At 35.8% G+C, this 27,274-nt stretch overlaps 4 protein-coding genes across 8 annotated transcripts; 2 read left to right on the plus strand and 2 right to left on the minus strand.

The window, feature by feature from the left end:
* The first annotated feature begins 1,242 nt into the window (after window positions 1-1,242).
* On the plus strand, window positions 1,243-9,642 carry LOC118028673 (secretory carrier-associated membrane protein 4). 4 transcript variants are annotated; one of them, XM_035032361.2, is made up of 12 exons: window positions 1,246-1,458; window positions 2,186-2,296; window positions 2,383-2,445; window positions 2,677-2,710; window positions 2,822-2,944; window positions 4,560-4,622; window positions 4,711-4,804; window positions 7,632-7,677; window positions 7,769-7,836; window positions 7,993-8,041; window positions 9,115-9,180; window positions 9,359-9,642. In XM_035032361.2, exons 1-12 carry the CDS (start codon window positions 1,396-1,398, stop codon window positions 9,389-9,391), a joined length of 813 nt encoding a protein of 270 aa, XP_034888252.1. In that variant the 5' UTR covers window positions 1,246-1,395; the 3' UTR covers window positions 9,392-9,642. The 4 variants fall into 4 exon arrangements, 3 of the variants coding, with proteins under 3 accessions (XP_073264239.1, XP_034888251.1, XP_034888252.1); XM_035032360.2 differs by having other exon boundaries at window positions 1,244-1,458; window positions 2,677-2,944; XR_012169417.1 differs by lacking the exons at window positions 7,993-8,041; window positions 9,115-9,180; window positions 9,359-9,642 and adding an exon at window positions 6,534-6,701 and having other exon boundaries at window positions 1,243-1,458; window positions 2,677-2,944.
* A 1,550-nt stretch (window positions 9,643-11,192) lies between these two features.
* LOC118028672 (phosphoribulokinase, chloroplastic) lies at window positions 11,193-14,262 on the plus strand. Its single transcript, XM_035032359.2, has 5 exons — window positions 11,193-11,961; window positions 12,930-13,014; window positions 13,111-13,195; window positions 13,322-13,566; window positions 13,777-14,262. The coding sequence occupies exons 1-5, from the start codon at window positions 11,411-11,413 to the stop codon at window positions 14,026-14,028; spliced, it is 1,218 nt and encodes a 405-aa protein (XP_034888250.1). The 5' UTR covers window positions 11,193-11,410; the 3' UTR covers window positions 14,029-14,262.
* Window positions 14,263-17,471: 3,209 nt separating this feature from the next.
* LOC118028671 (plastidal glycolate/glycerate translocator 1, chloroplastic) lies at window positions 17,472-21,835 on the minus strand. Its single transcript, XM_035032358.2, has 8 exons — window positions 21,349-21,835; window positions 20,871-21,186; window positions 20,213-20,474; window positions 19,952-20,067; window positions 19,446-19,555; window positions 18,883-19,060; window positions 18,525-18,654; window positions 17,472-17,773 (listed from the first exon to the last, which is right to left on the minus strand). The coding sequence occupies exons 1-8, from the start codon at window positions 21,769-21,771 to the stop codon at window positions 17,623-17,625; spliced, it is 1,686 nt and encodes a 561-aa protein (XP_034888249.1). The 5' UTR covers window positions 21,772-21,835; the 3' UTR covers window positions 17,472-17,622.
* Window positions 21,836-23,251: 1,416 nt separating this feature from the next.
* On the minus strand, window positions 23,252-27,152 carry LOC118028670 (4-coumarate--CoA ligase-like 6). Of its 2 annotated transcripts, XM_035032355.2 has the most exons (6): window positions 25,939-27,150; window positions 25,393-25,582; window positions 24,602-24,747; window positions 24,201-24,268; window positions 23,788-23,890; window positions 23,252-23,607 (listed from the first exon to the last, which is right to left on the minus strand). In XM_035032355.2, exons 1-6 carry the CDS (start codon window positions 26,980-26,982, stop codon window positions 23,494-23,496), a joined length of 1,665 nt encoding a protein of 554 aa, XP_034888246.1. In that variant the 5' UTR covers window positions 26,983-27,150; the 3' UTR covers window positions 23,252-23,493. The 2 variants fall into 2 exon arrangements, with proteins under 2 accessions (XP_034888246.1, XP_034888248.1); XM_035032357.2 differs by lacking the exon at window positions 24,201-24,268 and having other exon boundaries at window positions 25,939-27,152.
* Between the last annotated feature and the right edge of the window lie 122 nt (window positions 27,153-27,274).

Genomic DNA, 27,274 nt, shown 5'->3' on the forward strand with positions numbered 1-27,274 from the left:
TTGGGAACACGTTTCAAACTGCGTTCCTTTAAAATTTAATTTTTTTTTTTTAAATTATTTTTTTATGTTTTCGAATTGTTTTTAATTTGCTGATGTCAAAAATAATTTTTTTAAAAATAAAAAATATATATTATTTTAATGTATTTTTAAGTAAAAAGACACTTTAAACTGCAACCACTACAATATTCTCAAACACACCCTTAATATTCTCATGTAAAATTGCATTAAGAATACTAATCTTCCTACCACAATTTAGTAACAAAATCTTAAAGAGTATAACTCAACTAATCAGGTCTTGAATTTACTTTTTATAAGTCACCAGTTTGAGTTCAAGAAATCTCAGGGTCACTGGAGGCTTACATAATCGTTAATTTTAGGGGTTATGGGATTAGTCGAAGTGCGCACAAGCTGACCCGAATACCACATTAATTAAAAAAAAAACAAAGAAAAAAATAGTAAAAGTTTTTGAAAATTATAGTGATGATATTAATTTGTGAAATTCCGGTAGGTTTGTACCCGTGGGTGCGGGTAAAACGTGGCGTATGATGAACACAATTATTTACAAACATAAGGTGAAAGTCATCATTTACAATTTAGTCTTTTTAAATCAAAATTTCAATTGAGTATCCACGTTTCTAAGTTAAGCAATCTTGCTCTAGCCTGTCAATTATTAATTAATGTTTACTCATATCAAGTGCTTTGCTTGTGTATTATTTATTAATTTATAATATTTTAAGATTTCTTAATATATTTTTATGAACAATTTTAATTGTTTATTAAATAAATAAGTTTGAATTTAAAATAATTTTATATAAATTTTGATAGTCATAAATAATTTATTTATTTATTTTGTAAACCAAGCTGTTAACAAATTATAATAATTATGACCATTTTTAATTTAGCCGGGTTATTTCAATTATATATGGCATTAGTATTTATTAAATAAAAATTATGTAAAATTTTTTAAAAAAGAGCATTTTTTTTAAAAACCAAATGATTTTAAAAATGTTTACTTTCTTTGTTATTGTGTTAAAACTATTTTTTATGACTTTTGAAAAAAGAAATTCTTGAAAATATTTTTTTAAGAATCATTTTAATATATTAATATTATGAATAATTTTAAAAAATAAATAAATATCATTTATATTATATTTTTAATAAAAAATATTTTAAAAAATAATTATTATCATCAACGCTACTTAAAAAAACGAAAATAAAATAAAAGTAGAATAACGAAAGTGTGTTTTTCACTTTTTTAGAAGCATCTAAACACCGCAATACTTCTGAGCAGCGAGGGTGTGTTTTGCTCTGAAAAACACAAACGCAAAGCCACTCTCTCTCCAAAATTCAAACGTCCTGTTTGGCAAATTAGGGATCAGAAAGAGGTCAAGAAATATGAGCCGATACAACAGCGACCCTAACCCATTCGATGAAGAAGAAGAAGTGAATCCCTTCTCGGTAATTTTCCTTCCTTTCATGTTTTTGTTTTCTCGTTTTCGCCCCTTTCCAGATCTACTTCCTCCTGATTTTTTAAGCGGTTTAGTTTTGCTATATTTCGATTTATGCGAGGGTGGTTTGGGCATTTCTTGTTTATTTGTCTGGATCTGATATGGAAACTTTTCTTTGTTTAAATGATGGAAGGAAGCAAGTACGCATTTTGTTCGATTTATTTATTTATTTTTCAACTTAAAATTATGCTGTACACTGAACTGAGTAATCCAACATGTAATTTTTTTTTGCTTAATTTTGAAAAAAGAAAGCCTTAATGTGATTGCTGGTCGGGTAAGTGAATGTTAAATTTTTATCAGTGTGGACTAATTGTTGACTAAGTTGCGAGTAGGGTAAAACTTATTTGATGAGAATAATAGGTTAGGAAGTAGTCCAGTTATGGGGTCCAATTGCTGCAACATGGGTGAAGTCAGACTTAGTCAAAGACTGGTCAACCCTGGTTTGACCATCAATTGTTAACTGGGTTCTGTTAAACTAGTCAAATATGCAATCGCAAGCTTTCAGATTTTGAAATTAGCTGAAGTTCAACCCTGGTTAAATTTTGGATCATGGAACTGGTTCTGAAAAAAAACTAGTGTATGTTGATGCTATTATATTTCTTTTAATTTATATTTTTTTTTGCCTGCCAATTTTGTTTATTGTGGTTCATGGTGTTACTTGCTTGGGGTTTTTACAGAAGGGCACGAGTGCTCCGGCATCAAAGGCACGCATTCCTCCTTTGGGACATGAAGCTATGGGATTTGGGCGCAATGATGCAACAGTTGACATTCCACTTGATACAATGAATGTAATGAAATTTGTGGTTTCCCTGCTTACAAGTACACTTGAGTTGGCTGATTTTTGAACTGTATGATTTCTGTATTGACTGTGCAGGATTCAAAGAAAAAGGAGAAAGACCTCGTGTCTTGGGAAGCAGATCTTAAAAGGAGGGAAAAGGTTATCCTTTTCATCCCATGGTTAAATACTTCTATATGCAAGTGCAGTACTTGGTTTATGTTACTCTGAAACATGGCTTCCTATTTTGTGTAATTGAGCGTGGATTCCTAACTGATTTTGAGTTTCTTATTTTCCTAAACCTGCTTTTATTCATGTCTCATATAGTAAGAAATTGGTATACATTGATTTTAAGTTCGGTCAGAGGTTTTACTCTTGACTTTTCATCATCAGGAAATCAAAAGGAGGGAAGATGCTGTTGCTAGAAGCAAGGACTACAACCTACAAAATTTTTTGCTTCTAGAATTGTATATTTATGGATTTGTAGAACGCTTATTGCTAACTCAATTTTTCTTTTCCATTTTACATGGTATTTCAGCTGGCATTACCCCAAATGATAAAAATTGGCCACCATTTTTTCCTATCATCCATCATGATATAGCAAATGAAATACCTATCCATGCCCAAAGGATACAGTATTTGGCTTTTGCCAGTTGGTTAGGTAGGAGATCATTTTGTTCTATCTTTTTTTTTTTGAAATTTCCTATGTTGCAAATTTGATCATACGCTTTCTTCTTTGATTCCAAGTTACTTTTGGGCTATTCAAACCAACAGAGGTATTGTTTTCAGTTGACAGCTAGGGTAGGTCAGCATTTGGTTCTTCAGCCCAGTTACACCACATATTTTCTATTCTAATGTAATGGAATGGCAAGCAAATTCATAATATTAGGGACTGTATTCTGTAGAAGCATTGGTGCAATTCTCATATAGCATTTGATTAACACCAATTGCCTTTCTCTGTCTCGCTTTTTGTCCTTTGTGCGGAGTCCTTGATTTCCTGCTTTACTTTCCCTACCTTGTAGTTCTTTAACCTTCCATTTCAGTTTTAAAGACCTGCTTTGCCTCATGGGTTTGTGGATGAGGAAACCTAGTCTCTACCGTTATGTATGAGAACACATCCCTACCCTGTTGCTTTGCCCTTCAAACAGTGCTTTTGTTTACTGAATACCTTTAATCTTTGTAGATAGAAAGATGAACTGGGGATTTCAATTTCATGGATGAGATTGGGAGGAGCACCTTTTGAAGTTTTAGTGCTGGGATTTTTTTAGATATTATAATGTGGAGTTATGCACCTAAAATCATGCTTAAATATAGTTGCTTCACTCGTTAGAACATTTTGTATATAGAATCACAAGATGTTTTATGAGTAGCTGCTAAATCTGAAGACAAGAAACTAAATAAGATTATGAAAATCAAATGAAGCAGTTTTGCTTAAGAAGTTTTTGTGATTGGATTTTGGGTCTTAGTTTAGACCAATTGATTTCTCCCCTTGAATTAGTCTCCTGTAGTCCCTTTCTGTTTCATTGTGCTCTAACCTAACACTAAAATCATGCAAGTCACTTCATCACCTGGATCTTTAGAGGATTCATAGTGTCTTTCTAGATCTCCCATTTATCTTTGTGCTTCCATATCTTGTTTTCCTACTTGTCTTTGCTCCATTATAGACTTACTCCATTTTGGTACAATGCTTCTGCAGCACCCTTGTCAAAATTTTCTTTACTGTGTTTTCATGCAGAATGTTGTTAGCACAATCCTGTATTAGATTTTTTTTCTCTAGGAAACCATAAATTGTTGATAAATTGTTATAAATGTCAGCAAGAAAGGTGTGGGAGGACACTGTGAAATGTTTTGGTGAAGGTTTAATGTTTAAATTCAGATTCTTGGTTGATCTCCCTCCTTTGGAATAAATATTTCGGTAATGGTTCATGAACCTATTCTATCTGTGATCCTGGATTTAACCAGTTTTTCATGTGAACATATAATTCAGTCTTTGTCTTAAGTTATATTTAATAATGAAAATTACTCATGTCATTTCTTTTTCTATGCAAATATGGGCTGCTTTTCCTGTTTCTGTATCTTCTGCTCTTCTTATCTTCAAATCTATTTATTATGATTTGTCATTTTATATCAAGGAAATGGATGCAACTCTAGTGAAAATTACTCATACCATTTCTTTTTCTATGCAAACTTACCTCTAAATTCTTGTTTTTCTTTTTTAGTTTCTCACTTACTATTAAGCAGCAAATCTTAATCTTCTTTTGGTGCCCTGATTTCAGGTATTGTCCTTTGTCTTGTCTTCAATGTAATTGCTGTGACAGTGTGTTGGATTAGAGGCGGAGGTAAGCTCTTCTCCTAATCACGTTAGCAACAATATGTCTAAGAGCTGTAATGCAATTTGAGTTATCTCACACAACTCATGATATGCAGGTGTCAAAATCTTTTTCCTTGCCATAATCTATGCGCTGATGGGATGTCCACTTTCATATGTCCTGTGGTACAGACCTCTCTATCGAGCAATGAGGCAAGTATTTGTTAATGCCTTCGTATTTATTTGATTTGAAGCTTTCCAAATATGCAATGAAAACCATTGTCTGCATTGACAGACTGAACAAACTAATGCGCTTGAATCAATGAACTGGATTGCTTAATCGAGAAATTTCTGTACTGAAGGAATAATTGTAGAATCATGAAGTGTGAGCTAGTGCATATAACCCTTAGGGGACTTGAGTTTTAATGGTGTTGGTTATAAGTTTATCGTGAATAAGGTTACTATTTAATGGAAAATATCGGTTCTTCACTTGATAAGGAAAAAAATCATATCTATAGGAAACAACAGGTTACATTATTAGTTAACCATGGTAGCCTATTGACTACTACATCTTTGGTCTCCTACTCACAGTTGCATTGAGTGTGATGTTGACTTTATATCAAAAGAAATGTTCGCTGGTTTTGTGATTGAAAAATAAGGTCAATGACTATTACTCTAAACTTGGGGGAAAAAATCCCAAAGTCCTAATCAAATTGCAAGAGTTTAGGCTTTTACAGAACCTTATGGAATTGATTAAAGTTTTCATGTATGAGTCATCATTCACAATACTCGCTCTGTTAGATTTTGAAACTCTGCCTGGTGATTGTTGCCCAGCCACTGACAACTCCAATCTGAGCCTTGGGCTCCATTTGGGATTGGGTGGCTACCCAGTCCCAGTCATTGTAACTTACACACACAGAGGCTTTCAATCTATAGCTAATTGTATTGTCTCACATCTGTGTGTGTGCAAGCTGACAGCCTTGAAAGCCTCGTTGCTCTCACTTTCCTTCTTGTTCCTTTTTGGTTTTATGTTCCTTGCCACCCCAAAAACCCCTCAACAAAAAATAACAACCCAACTTTTGCAGGTTTCTATTCACACCTAAAATAAATAATTTTATCTTCTGGGGTTCTGTTTTAACGGCTAAAACATTGATTTTTCTTTTCTAGAGTTTTCTTTCACTACTAAAAAACGATTTTTTATTTTACCAGCCAAAAAGATCTATCCTGCCTTGTTAATTAATCACAGATGCAAACATATTCAAGGAGGCTCAACCTTTGATTGTTAAATGTTCAAGAAACAGCCTAAAGCCCTTGATCAAAGCAATGAATCAGCTAAATCTAGGATTTGGATCTAGAGTGGAATCCAAAGGGTTTTGAAGGGAAGCTTTGGAAAAGAAGTTTCTATCATAGGGTTTTTATTTAAAAGAGAGATGAATTACTATTTATGTGTGTGAGATAGAGTTGAGTGTTTTCAGTCTTAGATACTGGCAAGAGCTGGGCAGCAGGCTTCGTGCTCAATGTTTCTTCCAAAATACAATTTGCTTGTTCTTGAGATAAACGCAGCAGAAAAACTAATCCAAAAGAGAGAATGTAACACAAGAAATGTGAGATGAGTACTTGTTGGAGAAATAAGGCTGGTTGTTAATTGTGTATGGAGAGACTGCAGTTGTTGAATTGAACGAAAAAAGAAAAGGTCTGTTTGCTCGTGAAATGAAGCAATTTATTTTACATGGTCTTAGATGATCTTTTTTATTATCTTAAAACAATAATTCCGCATTGAGTGACTTCTCCAATAAAATCATTTCAGTTAACCAAGGTGGTTATGGGTCTGACAAACCCAATAAGTCCCCCATAGCATCCAGCTAAACTTGCCAGTTGTGGGGGATATTACAGCCTAGTCCTTGAACTTTAGGTCTGATCATGTTAGTCCTTCATCTTTCAGTGCAGGTGATATTGTCAATTTTGGTTCCTCAACTTCAGTTTATAGCCATTTTTGTCCATAACCTTTTGAAGCAGATAATGGGGGGTGAGTTTCCACATGACAGTTTGGAGCAAAAACTAGCCTAAAGCCTCTTCTTGAATGCTATTCAGACTTGCATGGGGTGCCAAGGTTTGACTTCCACCGGTCAAACCAGTTCTTACTTCAGTATAGCCCTATATGATTTTTTTTGTAATCATTTTGAATGTGTTTTGAAATGGTATTTTATGCCGTGCGCTCAGAGAGTCCTTATTTGTTCTTCAGTTTCTTTACCACTTAAGATGATGCAATCAATGCATGTAGATCAGTGTTTGTATTCCAGATGTTCCTTTATAATTTAGGATGCATGCAATGCATATAGCGGTCTTGGTTTGGCTGTTTGCAAAGTGGGAAAGGTGACAATTGTCACTGAAACTTGTTTGATGTGCATGATGCAGGAGAAAATACAATTAAAAAAATTATTTGCTGCCTTGCAAAGAGAGAAATTGAGGTCGGGCATGCTCAGAAGTTTGATTTGCAAGAAAATGTGCAAAAATGGATATGAGAAACTAGGCACTCATGGCTGCCAAACCAGCCTTTAATTTCTGCATTTGTATCCAAGGAGAAAAGGGAAGATTACAAGTTTACTGTAAGCTAGAAACCTTAGTATTTGTCTACTTAGTTCCTAAATCAAACCCTGAATGTAGCTAGTAGATAGATGAGGTTAATTAAAAGATTACTGGCTGCCTTGTAAGGAAATAAATTGTTATTTGGAAATCCAGAATTTGGATAAGGTGCTCATGGCTGCCAAAACAACTTTTTAAATCTGTTTCTGTATTTGAGGAGAAAACAGAAGATTGCGAACTTACTATTAAGCTGAAAACTTGAGTAATTATCCACTTAATTCTTAAATTGAACTCTTTGAGTTTAACTTGAGTCGAAACATCAAAATTTTCTACATTGATTACAACAGTGTACTGGTGGTAAGTAAACACATGGTTGCTTCATGTATAATTGAACTAAAGATTAAGGGATTGGTGTTCTCATGGTTGTTAAAATGTTCCTTTGTTTTAAAACTTGCAGGACGGATAGCGCATTGAAGTTTAGCTGGTTTTTCGTGTTCTACCTGGTTAGTTTCATCTACCAACCATGACTATATAATTCATCATTGTAATTATTGTATTTTTTTAAACCAACTGATTTATGAATTTGGTGCCCAGATTCATATTGGTTTCTGTATATTTGCTGCTATTGCTCCTCCAATTGTCTTCCATGGGAAGTCTTTGACGTAAGTTCTTGTAGTTCTCAAATTTGATTTCATGCCATGCTATCACAAATAGTTTAGAGTATAAAATTTAAATTGACGAGCTTTCTTATAATATTGATTTTGATATCACAACTTTTGTTCTGAATGCTAAGCTTTGAACATTGTTATCAATTGCAGGGGCATCCTTCCAGCAGTTGATGTCTTCTCTGACCATGTGTTGGTTGGGGTAAGTTCAATAGTCTTGGCATCTCACATTTATTTTATTTGTCTTACAAACAACTCAGTATGAACATTTCAGAGTATTGGGAGGCACTTTGTCTTCTGGGATGTCAAATTTTGCTCTTACATAATCTCTTTAGTCCACAACACGAAAATGTGTGATAGAATTTCTCTTACCACTATTATGATTCCTGACCCTCAAAATATTTATGACACTTTTAATTTATCATTTCAGTAAATTTACCATCCTTCTCCATATACTTGACAGAGTGTTGTGTTTGTGTCTTGAAGCTAAAGCATCTTAATAGAATTTTTTGTCTAATTTTAACAAGAATGCCAATTAGGTGTTGAAGAAGGGATGCTAATGGTTAAAAATTGCCCTTTTGTGCACCAAGTCCCTTGGGGCCTCCTTATGGATTGGAGAAATTGCAAAATGGCTTAGGTCTCTTATTTCACCATCCTTGGTTGTCAGTTTGTATTATAATTTTTACTTGAGAGCTAGCTGATCTGGTTCAACTTCTCTCATGGGTAATTTCCTAGAAGTTCTAGGCCCTTTTGCTTTTTTCCTATTAACCTTAAATGACTTAAGTAATAGAGATGGATGGATGGATGATGCATTTATACTCCCCCTCAAGTATGTGATGTTAAATGGGCATATATCTATGGTAAAATGAATTATGAGAGAAGTAATTGAAGGTGTTTTCCTTCCTAAAGTGCCAAAGAACTAAGGATGTGTTACTGCGCAGTGATAAATGCTTAAAAGCATCAACTCTTGTGTGGAAGTAATTCCAGGAAGCAGTGTAAAAAGTTATGATCTTGTATTGATGTAATCAATTACCAATGGTATAGGTATTGGAGCCAAATGATGGATTATACCTAATTAACTGTTGTGTTTTTCTTCTTCTTAATATATTTTGCATCCTATGATCTTTCCTTCAAGATCATCAAGACATGATATGCATGGAGATGATCCAGTCATGGTGTATGATATATTTTGTTTCTGATATGATATCAGATTGTTTTCATTCTTCCATTCACAAGTGTCAAAACACTGTCTTGAAATAATGCTCTTCTGTGCAGATTTTCTACTTAGTAGGGTTTGGCTTGTTTTGCTTAGAGTCACTTCTCAGCTTGTGGGTCCTTCAGGTAAGATTCTTCATCTTTACTAAAGTCAGCATTTGTTTACTGTTATCCCCCCAGCCCCAGTTGAGTATTTGTCCCGCATGTGTTGAGAGTTGGATTTAAAGCAACCATACCCCTTTTCTATATCGTATTCTTTTTTTTTGTGACCTTGGATTCATGCTCTCCTTTTCTCCCTCTGCAGAAAATCTATATGTACTTCAGGGGGAACAAGTGAGAGATAATGTAGGGTTGGAACTCGGATACAGTTTTTCAAGTGTTGCTGCTTCTCACTTCTCTGGGTGGTTTGGTAGATTCCTCTTTCTATTATTATATATATGTTGATTTCTTCTTCTTTTTTTTTTCTTTTTTTTTTTTTATGTGAGTAACATATTCCAAACCCAGGGAGCATTATATTCCAAAAATTACTGATATATTGTGTTCAGCATCTATATGGAAAGAAGAAATGTCTCTTGTTTTGATAAATAAGCCAATAGCACTAGTGAAATTACAGGGCGTGTGCCTCCTGAATGAGTTGAAACAGGGTTCCATTTTAGTTGGTTGTTTTGATAATGGCATGCTAGCCGCGGGAAGGCTGGATTGCCGGAATGGCAAAGTGGGAATAGCAGCCCATGGTGTTGTGAGTTGCGTTGAAGCCCAGCGAGCAAGTTGTCAGAAGAGACGCGGATGTTGCCCGTGCGTTCCTGCTGGGGATGGTTTGGCAAATCAGCAGTTAAAATAATCCATCCAATGGGCTTAGCACACGCCTGCAGGGTGATTGTAGACATTTATTTTTGTTGGGTCTTTGTCCTGAACCAGCCTCCAACAAAAGTATTAATTGTCGCAATACGGATCTGCCGACTGGGATGAGAACTTCGTTTTTGCTTCTGATTGATTGGGATCGTTAATTGTTTATGAAAAAGTCCGTTGCGTTGTGTTTTAAAATAATGTTTTTTATTTTTCAAGATTTGTAAAAAAAATTAACATAAAATACGAGGAAGCAGCCGCTCCAAGGCTGTTCAAGAATCTACATGTGATTCCAGTTTCTCATGGAAGAAGCAACACGGTAATAGTCAACTACAAAAGCATTTACACAGTAATCTCTCATGAATTAATTCAGAAAAATAATCTCTGAAGCTTTAGAAGTACAATCGGGACTGCTAAAGTTCCTATTTTCCTCGGGGGCTCAAAGAAATTTGTTCGAAATAGTGAACTCGAGACTGTTAAGGTTTCAAGTTTCTCCTTACTTTCTTGTCGTCTTTTCTCAAGTGAGTGTTTAGAAGAATGTGGTTCGGTTTTGAAATCCTGGCTTGGCGGGTTAATCCGGAATTTGGCCGATTTGGAATTGAAATCGAGTCGGGTTAAAGAAAAAATAAAAGAAAGGAAAAATCTGGTGTGATCAGTTGATCTAGCAGAATTCTGGTTACAGATCCGTTGATTTTTATTTTTTTTACTAAAATAATGTTATTTTAACTTTTTATAAAAATAAAAATATTTAATCCCGTCGACCTGATGATCTAGTTAAGACTCAATAACCCAGTCAAAATTTAAAACTGAAGCTATAGACCGGGCTGGTCACCGGATTATATCTTAAAACCATGTTCCGAAGCATTGCTAGCAATAACAATAGAGCTATATTTCGTCTTTTATCGTTATTTCCCTCGGCCTCCTGCAGGCATAAAAGTACATTCCGAGACTAAATTCGGTGCTATGTAGTGGCTCCATATCTCCTCCAGTCCACACCCCAAAACCTCATCTTCAACCATCCACCACCGTGATGCCACGTGGCATGGCAGATATCCAAACTGCAAGAGATGGCCACCAAGCTTCACCATGCCTTTGTTTATCGCAAATGCCATCACCTCATCAACATGCTCAATAGACTACAAACAATTCCAAATGACAATCTTAGTCACGGACATTAAATTATTCCCGTCCATGTCCCCCCTCTAGTCCTGCCTTAGTGTTACCTCCAGCTTTGTCAAAAACAAGGGGTAGTCACAGAAAAACATAAACAAGACACGTCAGCATCCCATCACCAGCCAAAACAGTTTTTCTCTCCTATACAAACTGCTATCTGTTTTTCTTTTCTTCAACCTTTTCCTCCACTCATTCGTTTTCCAAACTTTTCCTTTGATATAATCAAAGGAAAAGCGTCCACAAATCCATTACATGCCACCCTTACAAAACTAGCTGAGAAAATCACAATTGCCAGAACTCAGTTCACCACCATCTCTTCCGCTCTCAAGCTACGGAAATGGCAGTTTGCACAGTATACACCACTCAGTCCCTCAATTCAACTTGCTCAATCTCCACCCCAACAAAAACCCACTTGGGGTTTAACCAAAAACATGTAGTGTTCTATAGCACTAACAGGAAAACAACCAAGAGGGCTAGCAGTGCTGTGATAACCTGCTCAGCTGACACACAAACCGTTGTGATTGGCCTAGCAGCAGACTCTGGGTGTGGTAAGAGTACCTTCATGAGGAGGTTAACAAGTGTTTTTGGAGGTGCAGCAGAGCCACCAAGAGGTGGCAATCCTGACTCGAACACGCTCATAAGCGACACTACAACTGTAATATGTTTAGACGATTATCACTCACTTGACAGGACTGGAAGGAAAGAGAAGGGTGTCACTGCACTTGATCCAAGAGCCAACAACTTTGATCTCATGTACGAGCAAGTAAAGGCCATCAAAGATGGGACTGCTGTTGAGAAACCAATTTACAATCATGTTACAGGTCTCTTGGATCCTCCTGAGCTTATTAAGCCTCCTAAGATTCTTGTCATTGAAGGTTTGCATCCAATGTAAGTAAGACTACAGCTTCGAATTTCCTTTCTTTACTTGTATTTTTTATGATAATGCATATGTCTTTCTTTTGTCTGCCTGTCTGTCTCTGTCTTTCTTTCTTTCCTCACTCCCTCTTTACCACACACGTGTTGGTGAAATCTCGGAATCATCTTTCACTTTTCCCACCCAGTTTTTAATGAAGCCGAGGATTCCATCAACTGAATTTGTTATTTTCTGCATCTGTAATTAATTAATCATTTTTTTTCCAGAAAACTTAATGTATCGTATAATATTTATACATGAAGGCATAAAGACACAATGTATCACATGTTAAATACGGATCAATTTTTCAAGCAAAAAAGCGTACCTGGAGAAAATAAGAATACCACATGTTTTGAGGATATTTTTGTTTTTTCAACAAAGTGATCTGAGGATAAATGGATCGTTGATCCTGAGATAGTATATGTTTTATCATTTATGTTTCTTCATTTCGATATAGTATATGTTAAGTGTTCCTCTATCTTAATTACAACGCTGAGGAATTGGAACTCTATACTGCCCAAGCTAGCAGGGGCCTGCACCCTAGCCCCACTCCTTGTTTGCAGACTAAGACTAATTAATCCCCAGGGACCATTTCTAGATTTGTTATTGTAGAGTGATTGAATTCAAGGGGAGAATGGTGAAATAAATTTTTAGATGAATGAATCAAGTTGTACGTGAATGACTTGCGTAAGATTCAATTGAAGAAGGATTTAATCTTATGAAAAATGATCCAAAAGATACCTAACCTTAAAGAAAACAAATACTATTAACCTCTCTGTCTTTTGTCGATGAAGGGCTCATCCGTCCAAAACAATATAGGGCTATTATACTAGACAAAACCAGAATGTGCACGGGAAAGAGTGATGCAATATATTACAATCTATTGAGTAAGATCTGTTTGCAAGAGCTTGGACTGATTGTCACCATCTATACAAACATGCAGGTATGACCAACGTGTGAGGGACCTCTTAGACTTCAGTATCTACTTGGACATTAGCAACGAGGTTAAATTTGCATGGAAAATTCAGGTAACTACCTCTATAAATCCATCTTTCCAACTTCTTTATATCAGTGGCCACCATTTATCCATTTCTTGTGAGCTAAAGCTGTCCTACTGATTGTAGAGGGATATGGCTGAGCGAGGACACAGTCTTGAAAGCATTAAAGCTAGTATTGAAGCACGCAAGCCAGATTTTGATGCTTATATTGGTAGTTCCTTCAAACTCATAAAAGACTATATTACCAATTGTTAATATACATCTACTTGTTTATCAGCCTGAAATGTCTATCCGAATGCATGATTATTTCTTCTTTTTTTGTTTTCTCACTTTGCAGATCCACAAAAGCAATATGCTGATGCTGTCATTGAAGTGCTGCCAACCCAACTCATTCCGGATGACAACGAGGGGAAGGTTTTAAGAGTTAAGTTGATCATGAAAGAAGGGGTGGAATTTTTCAGCCCCGTCTACTTGTTTGATGAAGGCTCTTCTATTTCTTGGATCCCGTGCGGTAGGAAGCTCACCTGCTCTTACCCCGGCATAAAATTCTCCTATGGACCTGATGCTTACTACGGCCACGAGGTATCTGGTCTAAAATTCTAAATATGCTTAGATTTGACCTGTTTAAGAATATGCTGGAGAAGTAAGAATCTTTCGGGATTGATTTTTTAGTTATAATGATGCAGGAAAGGATGCATAGATTCTTTCTTTGGTCTGAGAAAACAATGAGCTCAGTTTCTACAGTTTAAGATTTTTGTTACTTATACTCTGTTTTGTTTTGTTCGTTCTCAGGTGTCCGTACTGGAAATGGATGGGCAATTTGACAGATTAGATGAGCTCATCTATGTCGAAAGCCATCTAAGTAACATCTCTACCAAGTTCTATGGAGAAGTCACCCAGCAGATGTTGAAGCATGCTGATTTCCCCGGCAGCAACAACGGAACAGGTCTCTTCCAGACAATCGTCGGATTGAAAATAAGAGACCTCTTCGAGCAAATTGTTGCCAGCAGGGCCAAAACCCCAGTTGAAGCCACAAAAGCCTAATTTAGATATTGAACAAGGCACTCATTCTCAAAAGTTACCCTCTTTGAGTTTCTCTTTTTCAACGTCCTCTTGTGCTTCCGTTCAGTGGTAGGTCGGTCCTCATAAGAATGAGATGTTGAGAACACTCTGTATCTATTTGGTGTTATATTTCTATGGAGATCTGTATAATATAGAGAATCAAAAACAGATGAAATTCATTTCAGAAACTTCATAGAAGATCAGAACCTTTTGGCATTCTTCTCTCTCAAGTCCTGCACTGCTTTTTCCTTCTTGCATCACCTATTTAGCCACTAATATTGGTGATTTGCTTGTGCTCTGTTTTCTTCTTGGAACATGAATGGCCCTTCAATGTGCAAAGGAAACGTAAGAGAACAGGAAGTCAAGTGACATTACGTAAAGTTTGCAAGTATCATTGGCCTTCTCTTTTTGAGTGTGTATACTGATATAGTTTGATTTCCCAAGACAGTAAAAAAAAGTCGTCTTGGTTGAGATTCCACAATCGAATCTCTGTAGGGCATGATTGCCTCTTCAGAGACAACATTTATACATTGTTGTTGCGTTTCTGTAGGAAGCAATCGAATGCAGAGCCATCTTCAACATGATTGCCTTTTCAGTGAGATTAAGTGAAAGAGCAAATCATCAAATCCTTTCCTGTAACTAAGAAGCATTTTAAGCTGGAAAGAAAGCTTAATGAAATAAGTTATGGCGAGAAGCATATTCTACTCTGAAGCTCTGAAAGGACAGCATTAATGTTCCTATGTAAGGGTTGCAAAAGAGAAACAAACAAATTCGATCCCACAAGCAAGGAGAAGCAAGAGGCCTTATCCAAACCGGTTTTCCCTTGTGTCAGATTCAATTTAGCAGATTTTGAAGGGAGTTAAAGACACAGCCAAAATCTTTTTGGGAAACCGAGGGTGTAGGATGGGCTTCAATTATGATGTGAAGTTGCGAGTTGTTGGAAATAAAACGAAAATGACATCATTAGGCAGAGAAATGACATTCACTTCCATCGCCATCTTGCGTTTAGCTTATTATAACAGATCAAAAGGAAAAGGTCGAGGAAATCAAGATCTCTTTTTTATATAACAACACTCTACAACTTACCCGTGGAAGGTTGGGAATTAGGTATGCAGGCAATTTAGCTTCCACCATTCCAGATCTCTTTTTGATTGGAACAAACTTGTTAGTGCCATGTCTAGCCCAGTGTCCTTCAAGTCAAGATGATGAGGAAGATCGTAACCTGCGGCTGACAGTTTCAGAATACGTTTCACATATGCTCCATTGCTCATTTTCCTCTTAGCCATGCGAACACCAGGCCTAATGAACTCATGGGAAGAGGGTGCTCAGATATGCTATTCGTGCAACACAAGGATATATTGCCATCCACCAGCATCCCATTTGTGACAAACTCTTGGCATACCTGTACAAGACCAAAATGGAGATTCTTTTTCTCACGTTTCGATTCAGGTCTGATTTGTCCATTCGTCTTCTTGGAAGATTTCTTCTCGGGTTGCTTTGGCCCCAAGACCTGGGGTGGAATTTGATTATATTTGTGAAATATTTGATTTGTCCATTCGTCTCGTTATTTTTTGGCGCGCGGTTCTCATGAAAAATAATCCAATTTTATTATCTAAAAAGGGTTAAAAATGAGAGGACTAACATAACATTATATTTGTGAAATATTGGAATATCTTTTTAAAACATAAATGTTTAGGTCCTTTAGTTTTCAGATTATATGATTAGGTCTAATTTTTTTTTATTTAGTTCTTGAATTTTTTAAAAAAGAAAGAATCACTAAATTAAAAAAAATTAATAAACACTTATTTTTCGATAACTTATCGTTCTTAATATTAATAAAAAGATTTTATTTAAATTTTCCTTTTCATTTATCTTACAAAAAAATGGATGAAGTTTGAAATTTTTATTTTGATTTGAGTTAATTTTTTAAAAATAATTAAATGGTGATTTAATATTAAAATGAGTGTTTTTTGCATCCCAAGATATTTCCTAAATGTTTTGGGCAGGAAAAATAGTAAAAAAGGGTTCTTATTCCCTTAGGGATGACTGCACAATTTTCTAGCCACCGAAACTATGACAACAGCCGATATGGCGCATGTTATTTGTTTGTACTAGATAAAAAAAAAAATAATTAATTAATTAATGTCTACCATAAAACAAAGGCTCATTTTATCCAAATAAATACATAAATAAAATAATGTTCTTTGACATATATACCCCTGCAGGCTGCAGTCACAGTATGGCTCCTTTGACATATATACCCCTGCAGGCTGCAGTCACAGTATGGCTCACAGCTATAATGATAATTGATAGCTAGCAGTGCAAATCAAGGTCTGGAATGTGGGCTACCCAATTCTTGAGCTCTGGTAAGGACTAAATCTAATCACAACGTTCAATAGACAACTCCAAGGAACTGGGGCCAACAAAGAAGTTCTCGTTGAACATTTCAAGCTTGGTCAGATATGGCATTTCCAGTTTACAGAGAGTTTTGAGAGCTCGCAGGCATTGCTCTGGTAATTTCTTAAGGTCATTGCAATAATAAAAAAGTAATTTCTCCAAGAAATTGAGGCCAAAAATTAAGTTCTCGGCAATTCAAGCTTCCAAAAAAGTAGAATTTGTGATTTTTGAAGAGCAGTAAGGTTTTGCAGCACCCCAGGCGGAAAGGGTCACCTAAGTATCCTAGCACATGGGAAGTGAGAGTGCTAAGATATGAAACTGAATCCAATAAATCCTCATTGCAATGCCATGTATCTAGCTTTCTATGTGAAACAAGTGACAATGGCAGCGATGACAATTTGTAGCAATCAGAAACCGTCAACTTACTGAGGTTTGGGAGCAATTCTCTTTCGTTATCTCTTGAAAACCTTTCTAGCCTCGGCAAATATTCAATTTTGAGTGTTTGCAGGGATGGAATCTTCTCATCGCCCCTCCACATTGAGATTCTTTCTCTAGGTACTCCACATTGTTAATTCTAGACAATGTTAGATCCCTTAAGGAATGCAACATCCCTAGTGGTGGGAGATCTTACACAATTATCCCTATCAGATAGCTCAATAGAAACCAAATTATCAACTATGATTGGCTCACAGATCCAATGTTGAAAATGAATACTTTTATATCCTTCTATCTTCAACTGCTTAGGATTTGGATGAGGTTCAAGAGATTCAAGTACCTGTTCAGCATGTTCTTGTGATTCAGATTCACCATATTTTCTCCAATTCAAGGTCAAATGATGGAGATTTTCTTTCTGAGCAAGAGTGGCTTCTTTGGTATCCACTGGATTTTCCACCCTCTCAAGGTGTAGAATATATAATTTACCTTTGACATTTAGCTTATGCTTTTCAGCTGGCTGACCACCTTCTAACAAGAAGACAATCAGTTCACTATTCATAATTTAAAGGAGGTGAGGAGTTTTTGCAGAAGGATGATGCCAACTTCTATACATAATTGACTGTAATCAATAATACAAGGTTGGCTATTAGCACTGTGTACTTGCTAAAAATAATGCTGTGGGAGGACAAGGATAATCAATCAAAAGTGTGTCTGGCCACCGATAACCAAAAGCTGCCCAATCTTTCAGCCAATTATTGCAAGTAAGCTTTGCCTAACTGCAGGAACTGAACAAAACAATGAACCAAATATACCAGTGAGAGCATAAGCAATGGCACAAAATGGAAGTGCCTCAGGTTCCTTGGCTGACAATGCTGCAGTTCCCAGTCCATGAGCACTGAAACAATTAAGAAGGATAAGCATAAATGCAGTAATGGGACACAGTTCCTACAAAACTTTGCAAAATCTTCACAGAGGAAAACTAAAGTAGGATATGAATATAATACTCAGGACTGAACATGTCAGGTTGTAGACTCTTGAACAGAACAGGTAAACTGAGCTTATCTGAGCATCACAAGCTGCGACTAGACCCGAAGTCACAAACAAACTTGGGTAAGGTTCTTAAAGCATAACTCAAGATTGTGCATCAAGTCCAATTCAGTGAGCAAAGTTTGAGCATCCTATCTTTCTTCTTATTTTCAATCCACGGTTTTGTTTTTATATGCTATAACCAAAATGACTAAAATATTCAACCAAAACAGAAAAACACAAATCTCCTTTCATTGACCAGTCCAATTCTAAAATGATTTTGACTTTTATAAGATTCAGCAATAAGAATCTCAGTGACACATTCAGAATTTTCTAGATATTAAATAGCTTAATTATTAACCAGTTTTAAGTTCCCCAGGAGATTCAGTTTCCAGGTTCTGGCCAACAGCAAGCATTTTGTTAGCACAAATTATTGGTCCCAGATGCATTTTTGTTGCAGTCCCCTAAAAGAAAACTATACAGGTGAGCCATGAGAAAGATAGTTGCCTATAGCTGATATGACACATCATTATATTTACTAAAGAAAGGGAAGGGTCTATGCTTGCAAAGATTGTTTAGTGCTTGAGTTCGTACTGATTTGTCTTTGGTAAACCACAAACCTGGAAGCAGTAGCTATTCCTCGAGCAATGGGATCACGAAAACTTAATTTATCAAGCACTGCTTGTACAAAATTTGCTCCAATGAGACCAGTTACAACAACTACAGCAGCTGTGAGAGATGAATTGGCACCTACAACCAATATGTAAAATTAATTCGATTAAGAATGGTAATGAGTCACAAGAATCATCTGCAGTACATTGTGTTCTAACTGACCAAAAGTCATCAAGTAAATTGGAAATGAATTCGTCTCAGAATAATGGTGTTTGATATGTCAAAATTTAATTTTAGCATTTTTATGTGGATGTCCATTTATGGAATTCCCTGCTTCCAGCTGTAGCGTTCTGAACATTACTATACCTTCAAAGAATGACACAATGCTGAGGGCTAATGCCACGGTTATACATCTGGGAATAATGGATACAGTCAACGTTGGTTCTAACCCAACTAGACGTCCCACGAGAGCCGTTGAATACAATGAAAATAGTGTTGAAACAATGACCGACGTGAAAATCTCAGCTGCATGTCTCTTAACAAGCTGCAGAAGCACCAGAGTATATAAACTATTTTTATTATTCTGAATCCAGGACAACAAACCATGTAGTGACAAAGCATACATAGAATACTACTGAGGATAAATTCATATAAAGGTAGATGCAATATTCTAGATTCCTAGATTCTTGCAAGGTCTAAATATTTTGAGGTTTTTCATTGCTTATTCTCTACTCTGAATTTCGCATTGTCTTCCATTACCAAATGAAAAAAAATAATGTACAGCAGATAGTTTGGTTGGCAACACCAAATAGTTGCAATTAAATAAAAGGAACCGCTAGTCCTTCCTGAGTAACAGCACGGATGAAACATATCCACTTAATACAAAATGAACCCGACCTGTTGGCATGGATTGTGAGAAAATAAGTTACCTTTCGCTGCTTGAACATTGAGAAGGCAAAAGAAAGAATGACAGGTCCCAAGAATCCCATTAACACATCACCAGCTCCAGGATTAGATGAAACTTTTGTAAGGTAATATCCTGTGTGCATTGGAAGAAAATTACCATAACTACAATGAGGAAGTACAGAAACTAAGCTTAAAAATAGATATGGAAAAACTTAATGAAAAAATTGTGACCATAGAGAAGGATGGAGGAAAAAAGGAGTTCACATGGTATGTGATTTGAATTCCAACAGAAACTACGTCAAAACGGCTTTTGAACTTTAAGATTTCCATCCCTGAAATTTAAAAAATGCTGTCCAAAATATTTGTAAAACTATATCTCAGTTAACTTCAGTTTTGAATTATAGAAGTGTTCATCATTAGATCATATATAACCATCTTTTATCATTGACAAAACAGTATTAGCACAAGTGATGCAACAAATAAAATGAGTGAACTAATTGAAGACAGCAAACACTTTGAAAAGTGGTACCTAGAACGGGATCAAGTCCAGATTGGGAAAGGTACCCAAAGGCCAACGCTGCCAAATCTGCAGATAGTGCACAACAAATAATGGGATGGAAAACCTTCTTAACACCAGATGGTAACCTGAAAACCAGAAGAATAAAGCCATGATTTTTTAACTGGGCTACAATTATAATGAATGTGTGCAACAATTCCTTTCCTCGTCAACTTGGTCTGAAAAACAATTGTCAACACAGAGGTTGCTAATCTGAGGAAACTGAGATTTTACCCAGAACCAACCATATAGCCTAGCACGGTGGACGCTAGTAGGAAAGGAAGGCATGTTCTGGCTGCAGTCCCCAATGCCGTTCTATATAATAATGCGACAACAAATGATACAAGGAAGACCCCACTCCAAGCCCACATTTCCAATGGAGAAAAAGGAGAGGGTTTCGCCATAGGCTCAGCGTCAGTCATTTCTGTCTTCACCATTTTTCTCACAGCAATAGCTGTGAAACCCGCCACACAAAGTGACGCCAGCCACCCTCCAGCTGCAGTTATTAGAAAGCATTTGTATCATTATTATTATTATTTATTACAATTGCAAAACACAACTTGAAAAATAGTCCCACCAAAATGGAAGTAAACATGGGAATGATGACTGGATGGTATATGAATAATGACCAAAGTGAGAAAAAAAACGGTGGCCACTGGAATCAGAGATATGAATAATGAAATGGTCAACACAAAACATGGCACATAAGGAGAATGAAGGAGATGCTATGTTATCTTGGCTTTTGAGCTTGCAGTGATTTCTGTGATTTCAATGGATAACATTAATTATGTGTGATTCTCACAAATTCATAGTGACATTTTATTCATTAAGCCAACTATATTAAAGATTTAGAGAGTGAAAAGCAATGAATCAACAAAAAGCTTCATTTTACCTGTGATGAAGCAAATCTTGACACCTGATGCAGCAGGGATATCTTTAACAGAGAGAGGCAAAACAACCAATGATGGAACGTAGAACAACGGAAGCCATCTCTGAATGAATAACAGTGCTGGCTCAAAGAAGTTCATTAAGCTTGTTGCAGCAGCCGGAATAGTTATATCAAGAATCACTAAAACTGAGAATATGCAGAACATGCCAAACAGAGCACTTGGAAACTTGATAGCAGCAGCCACAAATGCCTTTTTCAACAACTTATCCATTGCAAGGATAATCCCAAGTGAAACAAGCAAATGCAAGATCCCAATCACCTTATGCAATCAATATAAAAAGGAGGTAAATCAAATAGTTGCATCAGCTCAATTAAATGCAACAACTCAATACCAATTAGTAGAAATCACACAAAACAGGAAAGCATCATAAAAATTAAAAAGGAGTGCGAAAAGGAAAAACAGTAAAACCTTTGTACTAACCTGTTGAGAAATAGATGAAGAGCTAGTACTGGTACTGCCTTCTGAGCTCATAGATTTCTTGGAAATTCCTCGACTAGAGCAGGTTTCTTGAGGACCCATTTGCAAGAACCTTGAATTAGGCTCAAGAACTCTAATGGGTGCCCAAGGCTTATGAAAATAAGATTGGTTATATACATTTTGGAATCCATTGTAAACACCAAGTAGTGTTTTTGTACGGAAATCCCTATTGACACGTGATTGTGATTGTGATTTGAAAGAATATTGTTTTGAGTGGTGATGACAGAGTTGAACGGAAAGAGCGACTAAAGGAGTAGCCATGGGAAGAGTTAGAAGGAGAGCTCTTATTTTTCTTTCTCCTTTTCCTTTTCTCCGTGGAGGGGTCCAAAGGATGGTTTTTTTTTTTTTTTTTTTTTTTGTGGACATAAAACAAGGGTGGTTTCTAAGAAGATGAGATTGGCTCTCTCTTTTCCTATAACGAATACTACTGGTTTTTCCCGGGAATTTTTCATAGGCTTGTAGCGTCTATGGGAGGATTGCTTAGAATGTGTTTAGAAATACGGTAAAAAAATGAGATTACGTACAAATCGCATCAATAAAAACTTTTTTTTTTCATGTATTTTTTTTAATAGATTCTAAGCATAAACTTCAACCTCTACTACGTTTTCATTCCCTGACAATCAAGATGCATCCATAATTATAATTCAGGGATAGAGATAGGTTTCAACGATAAACAATATCTATTAAAATAATAATTTTTTAAAAAAAAAATCAGTATATGAAAATAATATAAAAATACCAAAATAATATTAATTTAAAATAAAAAAAAAATTTAAAAAAAAATACTTGTAAAACAAAAGACAAACAAAATCTAAGTTTTATGTATTAAAAAAAAACCTACCATTTACGTGCCAATATAAAAACAAAATTTCTTTATTTAGTTATTTACAAGAACAGGAAACTTCTTTTTAACCATCTTGATGACATAACTTTTTTATCAACTTATAGCATGTTTGTAAATATAATAAAGGTTATATTCTAAAATTTATTTTTATTCAAAGCATGTTAAAATAATCTAAGGATATTAAAAAATAATTTTAAATAAAAAATTCAAATTTAAATTTTAAATAAATAATATTTTAACTGTAGTATTTATTACGGATCTTTGCGTTTTAAAAATACTTTTAAAAAAATTTAAATTTTTTTTATTTTTTTATTTACTTTAAATTAATATATTTTTAATATTTTCAAATCATTTTAATGCGTTGATATCAAAAATATTTTTTTAAAAATAAAAAAATATATTTTAATATATTTCAATAAAAAAAATACTTTAAAAACAACTACAATCATATTTAAACGGACCATCTCCATTGATACCTGCCATGATTTTTATATATTTAAAAAAACAAAGGGAAATTGAATATTTAGAAAGGGTTTCCGAAATGAATAAAAACTGCCAAATTAGAGTTGTATTTGTAATAAGCTACAAATCTCCCATGCCCAAACGAGAGGAGAAACAAGCACAGTTTGAAGGAACCTTCCATGCAGTTTCCTTCTCTTGATCAACTCCCCGGCCCTCTTTTTTTTTACTTGCAAAATCAATATGACCGAAGCTTTTCTTAATTTTCAAAATACATGTAAATAATCTAAAATTGCACGTTTTCCATTTTCTCTTCCACATATTTATGTACTCGGATAAATGACAACAACCACCACTGTCACCACCATATTGCAGGTGGTTGTATTGAGAAATGGAGATAAGAATTGTTTGATGTAAAATGATCGTCAGAGTACTTACCTTTTTTCCCTTGGATTTTTCCTCTTCCCTTCTAGATTTTTTTTTTTTTTTCATTTTCTCTTCCACAATTTAGTTGAGTTGGGATCAATAAGCTCAAAGTTTAAATAAAAAAAATATTCTGACTTGGATTTAAAAATAACTTTCTGGTTCAAGTAATTGACTATTTCAAACCGAACACAGGTATGATTATTCCTAGTCGAGAGTTTGAGGAACAACTCAATGAAATTTGTAAAAGCCATGCCAAATGGACTCTTTCTTTCTAATTACTATGATCAAAATTTGAGACCCCGATGTTATACTGAATTTGAGTGCTGCAACTAATCTGGTCTTCGCGTAAAGAGGACACATTACAGTTTAGAAGTCAAGGAGCACCTGAGCTCCCTCCGGAGTATCTTTCCAGCTGCAGACTTCGGGATTGATTGTGTAAAGATCACCTTCCTAACCTTCTTATAAGGTGCGACCTGACAAGAAAATATATTTAACCTTCAGTGTTGGCCATCAAGGACAGAGCCAAAATTCCAGCATGCACAGCTGATGTTTCGATATCTATCGTATGTTCATATTTGTGAGCCATGATAATGAGAATCTGGGTAAATGTCTGTGCATGAGTTCAAAGAAGTCATTAGGTCAGAATAAACTACCTGCTCGGCCACATAGTTGATAATAGCTTCCTGTGTTAGCATGCTTCCCTGCCTCTTGACTACAAACGCTACTGGTATCTCTCCACATTCTTTGTCGACGACACTGAAAAATCATGATGATGTGTTCATATTCATAGTTGATGAAATTCAGGCGAAGCAATCAGGGGACATGTAGAGGCTGGGATAATGGCTAATATGAGTACAATTAGGAGTAACATATGCTGTAACAGTTCTCTTCGGATTTCAACAATCTGAAGCTGTAACCATGTTTCAAGACTGACCATGACTGATTTATATGGATGTTCAAATGCTAAACATGTCAGCCATTCACCTAGAAATTTTTGGATAACACTAATCTCTACAACTGTTACTGCAGTAAACATTGATGTGAGCTTTCAACTCATCATACTTACGGTATTACAGCAGCATCAAGTATCTCACAATGGGAAATCAATACAGCCTCTAAATCAGCAGGAGCAATCTGCAGAAGAGACATAATTGTCACATACAAATCAACAAACTGCAATCATATCAAATTATGTCTATCAACATTTATTTAGTTCCGAACGCTATTTATATATGGAATTAGCATAACTGATATATACAGCTGCTCTCATGCTGTTAAAGTTGATCAGGTTTTCCCAACTAAATAATATCAAATTGAATTGAATTGAATTCAAACTATGATTTTTCACATGACAAAAACTCTGTGATTGACTATCATGCCAAACAAAGTCCGGCGCTTTCATTAATTTGCAATTTCAAATAAATAGTTTGGTTAGGAAGTTGTATGATATGGAATGGTAATCTGCACCTGAAAGCCCCTGTACTTGATAATCTCTTTCAAGCGGTCAACTACATATAAGTACCCATCATGATCAGCATAAACAACATCCCCAGTATGTAGCCAACCATCTTTGTCAATGGTCAATGCAGTTGCCTCTCCATCGTTTAAATACTCTGAAAATTTGCAGGGATGTAACCAAATTAACTTAGAACATTCTCAGGAAAAAAAGAAAGAGAAACGCCACACTTTGTTTTGCAACAAAATGGGGAGGAACAGCTAGGTGATCACAGCAAGAGGTTCCTTTTCTTTTCATTTTTTTTTTTTTTTTTTGGGGGGGGGGGGGGATGGGGGGCAAAATATGAGGTTGCTGAACTGATTAAGATGATTGCCAAGGCCACAAATGAAAATTTACAGCTGTTTTCCTTTCTAAGCAAAAATAAAAGGCAAACAACTTGGGTGCAAATACAGAAAAGGTAAGGCATTTGGCTTTAAACAATGAATACAAATACAAATATTTACTTTGCCCAGCCCACTATGATAGATGACATCATCAAAAATCCTAAGTAGAAAAACGATATAATGCCCATTGAGGAGTTAAACTTGAAATTTTCTAGCACTAGCAATAAAGACAGATACTTCTTGGGGTTTAACGTGAAAATAATGAACCAAAATGAGCAACAGAAACCAAACTAGCAGAGTTCTGGTAATGAGAATAAAGAGTAGCGTTTTAATTTGTTTTCCAGTCGCAGGACATAATTATATGCATTTCTGGCATCGCAAGTACTTGAAGCGATTAAAAAGGGTGTAAAATTTATCACCTTTCATAACTCCAGGTCCCCGAATCCAAAGCTCACCACTTCCCCCAGGAGGCAATAAAGCTCCAGTAATCCAATCCACCACTTTAGCTTCGATATTTGGAGCCAAAAGTCCGATGGAAGAATATTTTTGGAATTTTTCAGTGTTGAGGCCACGGGTTCCTACAGCCGTTGATTCAGTCAGGCCATATCCCTGTAAATAAACCAATTTCATAGCTCGAAAATTCTGAAAATCAAAGAAGCTAACATGACTATAAAAACAAAGCCAGTCAAAATGCAACCCTTATTATAAATACTAATGCCTCAATTATTGAAGAACTCAACCAACAAATTATAAAGAACTTGATTTCTAACTACGGGAAAAAACTCCAAAATTTCCGAGGGCAGCTCATATGCAAGCTAACAAAGCCTTCTGTTCCAGACAGAACAATTACTCAATTTGCAGCCTAGAAAAAGGAAAAACAGAAAAACTTACTTGGGGACTACTACAATGGAATAACTAAGTCAAGCTTCTAGTCTAAGGAGTCTTTCGAATTTGGATCCATATACCTGAATGAAATCAACATGCGGAAGAACCTCCACAAAATCCTGTATGGTTTTGCCAAACAAAGGAGCCGCTCCACATGAAACCAGCTTCAAACACTTCAAGCTATTTCCACAAACACCTTGTGCAGCCCTTGTCAACGCAGTCAGTATTGGCGGAACAACTGGAAAATGAGTTACTCCATACCTATCAATCACCTTCACCATCTCACTGACATCAAATTTCCTCATTACAACAATGCTAGACCCCAATGACAGTAATCCCACAACAAAAAGCGACAGCCCATATATATGAAACATTGGCAAAACAGCTAAATACACATTATCCGTACTCGAATACTCGTACTGTGAAGCCTCAAATTTAACAAAAAGCTCAACCATGGATATAAAATTCCTATGTGTTAGAACAACCCCTTTACTAGCAGCAGTAGTACCTGAAGAATACATTATTGCTGCTGTATCTTGCTGCCTAATCACTGGCTTTACACCCAAATCACCCTTACTATAAACTAGCATATAGAAAGCTTCAAAGTCATTACTTTTCTCATCTAAATTTACATTTTCTGGTACACCAATCACAGGAATCCCCAGTGGCTGAAATTTACCAACTTTTTCTAGTTCAACAAAAGCAATACAAGCATTACAATCAACAATTCTCTGTTTGACTTCTAGTTCACTGCTAAGTGGATGCATGGTACTGACAATGCCACCAAGATACAACACACCGAGGAAAACAATGGGAAAGTGAATGGAATTCGGCAACAAAAGCAAAACAACATCACCTTGTTTAATGCCCATGTTACTAAGACCAGAGGCAACGGATTTCACCAAAGGTAGAATCTTTGAGTAAGAGATTGAAAACCCAGTAGAGGAATCAATAAGAGCTGTAAGGCCATTTTGGTTATGGTGTGAAAAAATGAAAGAAACAACATCAAGAAATGGGTCTGCAGGTAAGGGTATAGGAGGGTGTTTGCTGCTATAAATTCCTGTTTCTGGTGAATACCACTCCGGGAGCGTTGTTTTTGAGGCGGTGGCAGTGAGTTTCTCCATCTGGGGTTCTGTCGAGTGATTGTTGAAATGGGTGTTAGACTGTTAGTAATTTTCTGGCGCCATTTATAAGTACAGAGGTCAGAGAGATCAAACAAGGGGCAAGACAAGTCATCAGAGTGTTAACACAAAAACGGTACTCTGTTTTGGATAACCGGTCACTTGTCACCCAAAATATAATTAAATACGAAAAGTTCAGAGTTTCAAGATATCACAATTCTAGAATCACGGTTCACAACGTGAAATTTTGGCATTGCGGTCAAAAACATTTTTCAAAATATTTAAAAAAAAAAAA

This window comes from Populus alba, chromosome 3 (genome assembly GCF_005239225.2).
Source record: "Populus alba chromosome 3, ASM523922v2, whole genome shotgun sequence".
NCBI classification, from domain to species: Eukaryota; Viridiplantae; Streptophyta; class Magnoliopsida; order Malpighiales; family Salicaceae; genus Populus; species Populus alba.

Coding starts and splice junctions, on each gene's coding strand:
- LOC118028673 (XM_035032360.2), top strand. CDS start 1,396: ATGAGCCGATACAACAGCGACCCTAACCCATTCGATGAAGAAGAAGAA. Junction 2,297..2,382: donor TTCCACTTGATACAATGAAT/GTAATGAAATTT, acceptor TTGACTGTGCAG/GATTCAAAGAAAAAGGAGAA. Junction 2,446..2,676: donor ATCTTAAAAGGAGGGAAAAG/GTTATCCTTTTC, acceptor TTTCATCATCAG/GAAATCAAAAGGAGGGAAGA.
- LOC118028672 (XM_035032359.2), top strand. CDS start 11,411: ATGGCAGTTTGCACAGTATACACCACTCAGTCCCTCAATTCAACTTGC. Junction 11,962..12,929: donor ATTGAAGGTTTGCATCCAAT/GTAAGTAAGACT, acceptor ACAAACATGCAG/GTATGACCAACGTGTGAGGG. Junction 13,015..13,110: donor AATTTGCATGGAAAATTCAG/GTAACTACCTCT, acceptor TACTGATTGTAG/AGGGATATGGCTGAGCGAGG.
- LOC118028671 (XM_035032358.2), bottom strand. CDS start 21,771: ATGTCCACAAAAAAAAAAAAAAAAAAAAAAACCATCCTTTGGACCCCT. Junction 20,475..20,870: donor CAAGATTTGCTTCATCACAG/GTAAAATGAAGC, acceptor TAATAACTGCAG/CTGGAGGGTGGCTGGCGTCA. Junction 19,061..19,445: donor CAATGTTCAAGCAGCGAAAG/GTAACTTATTTT, acceptor GTGCTTCTGCAG/CTTGTTAAGAGACATGCAGC.
- LOC118028670 (XM_035032355.2), bottom strand. CDS start 26,982: ATGGAGAAACTCACTGCCACCGCCTCAAAAACAACGCTCCCGGAGTGG. Junction 24,269..24,601: donor TCAAGTACAGGGGCTTTCAG/GTGCAGATTACC, acceptor TCTCTTCTGCAG/ATTGCTCCTGCTGATTTAGA. Junction 23,891..24,200: donor CTTGATGCTGCTGTAATACC/GTAAGTATGATG, acceptor ATGATTTTTCAG/TGTCGTCGACAAAGAATGTG.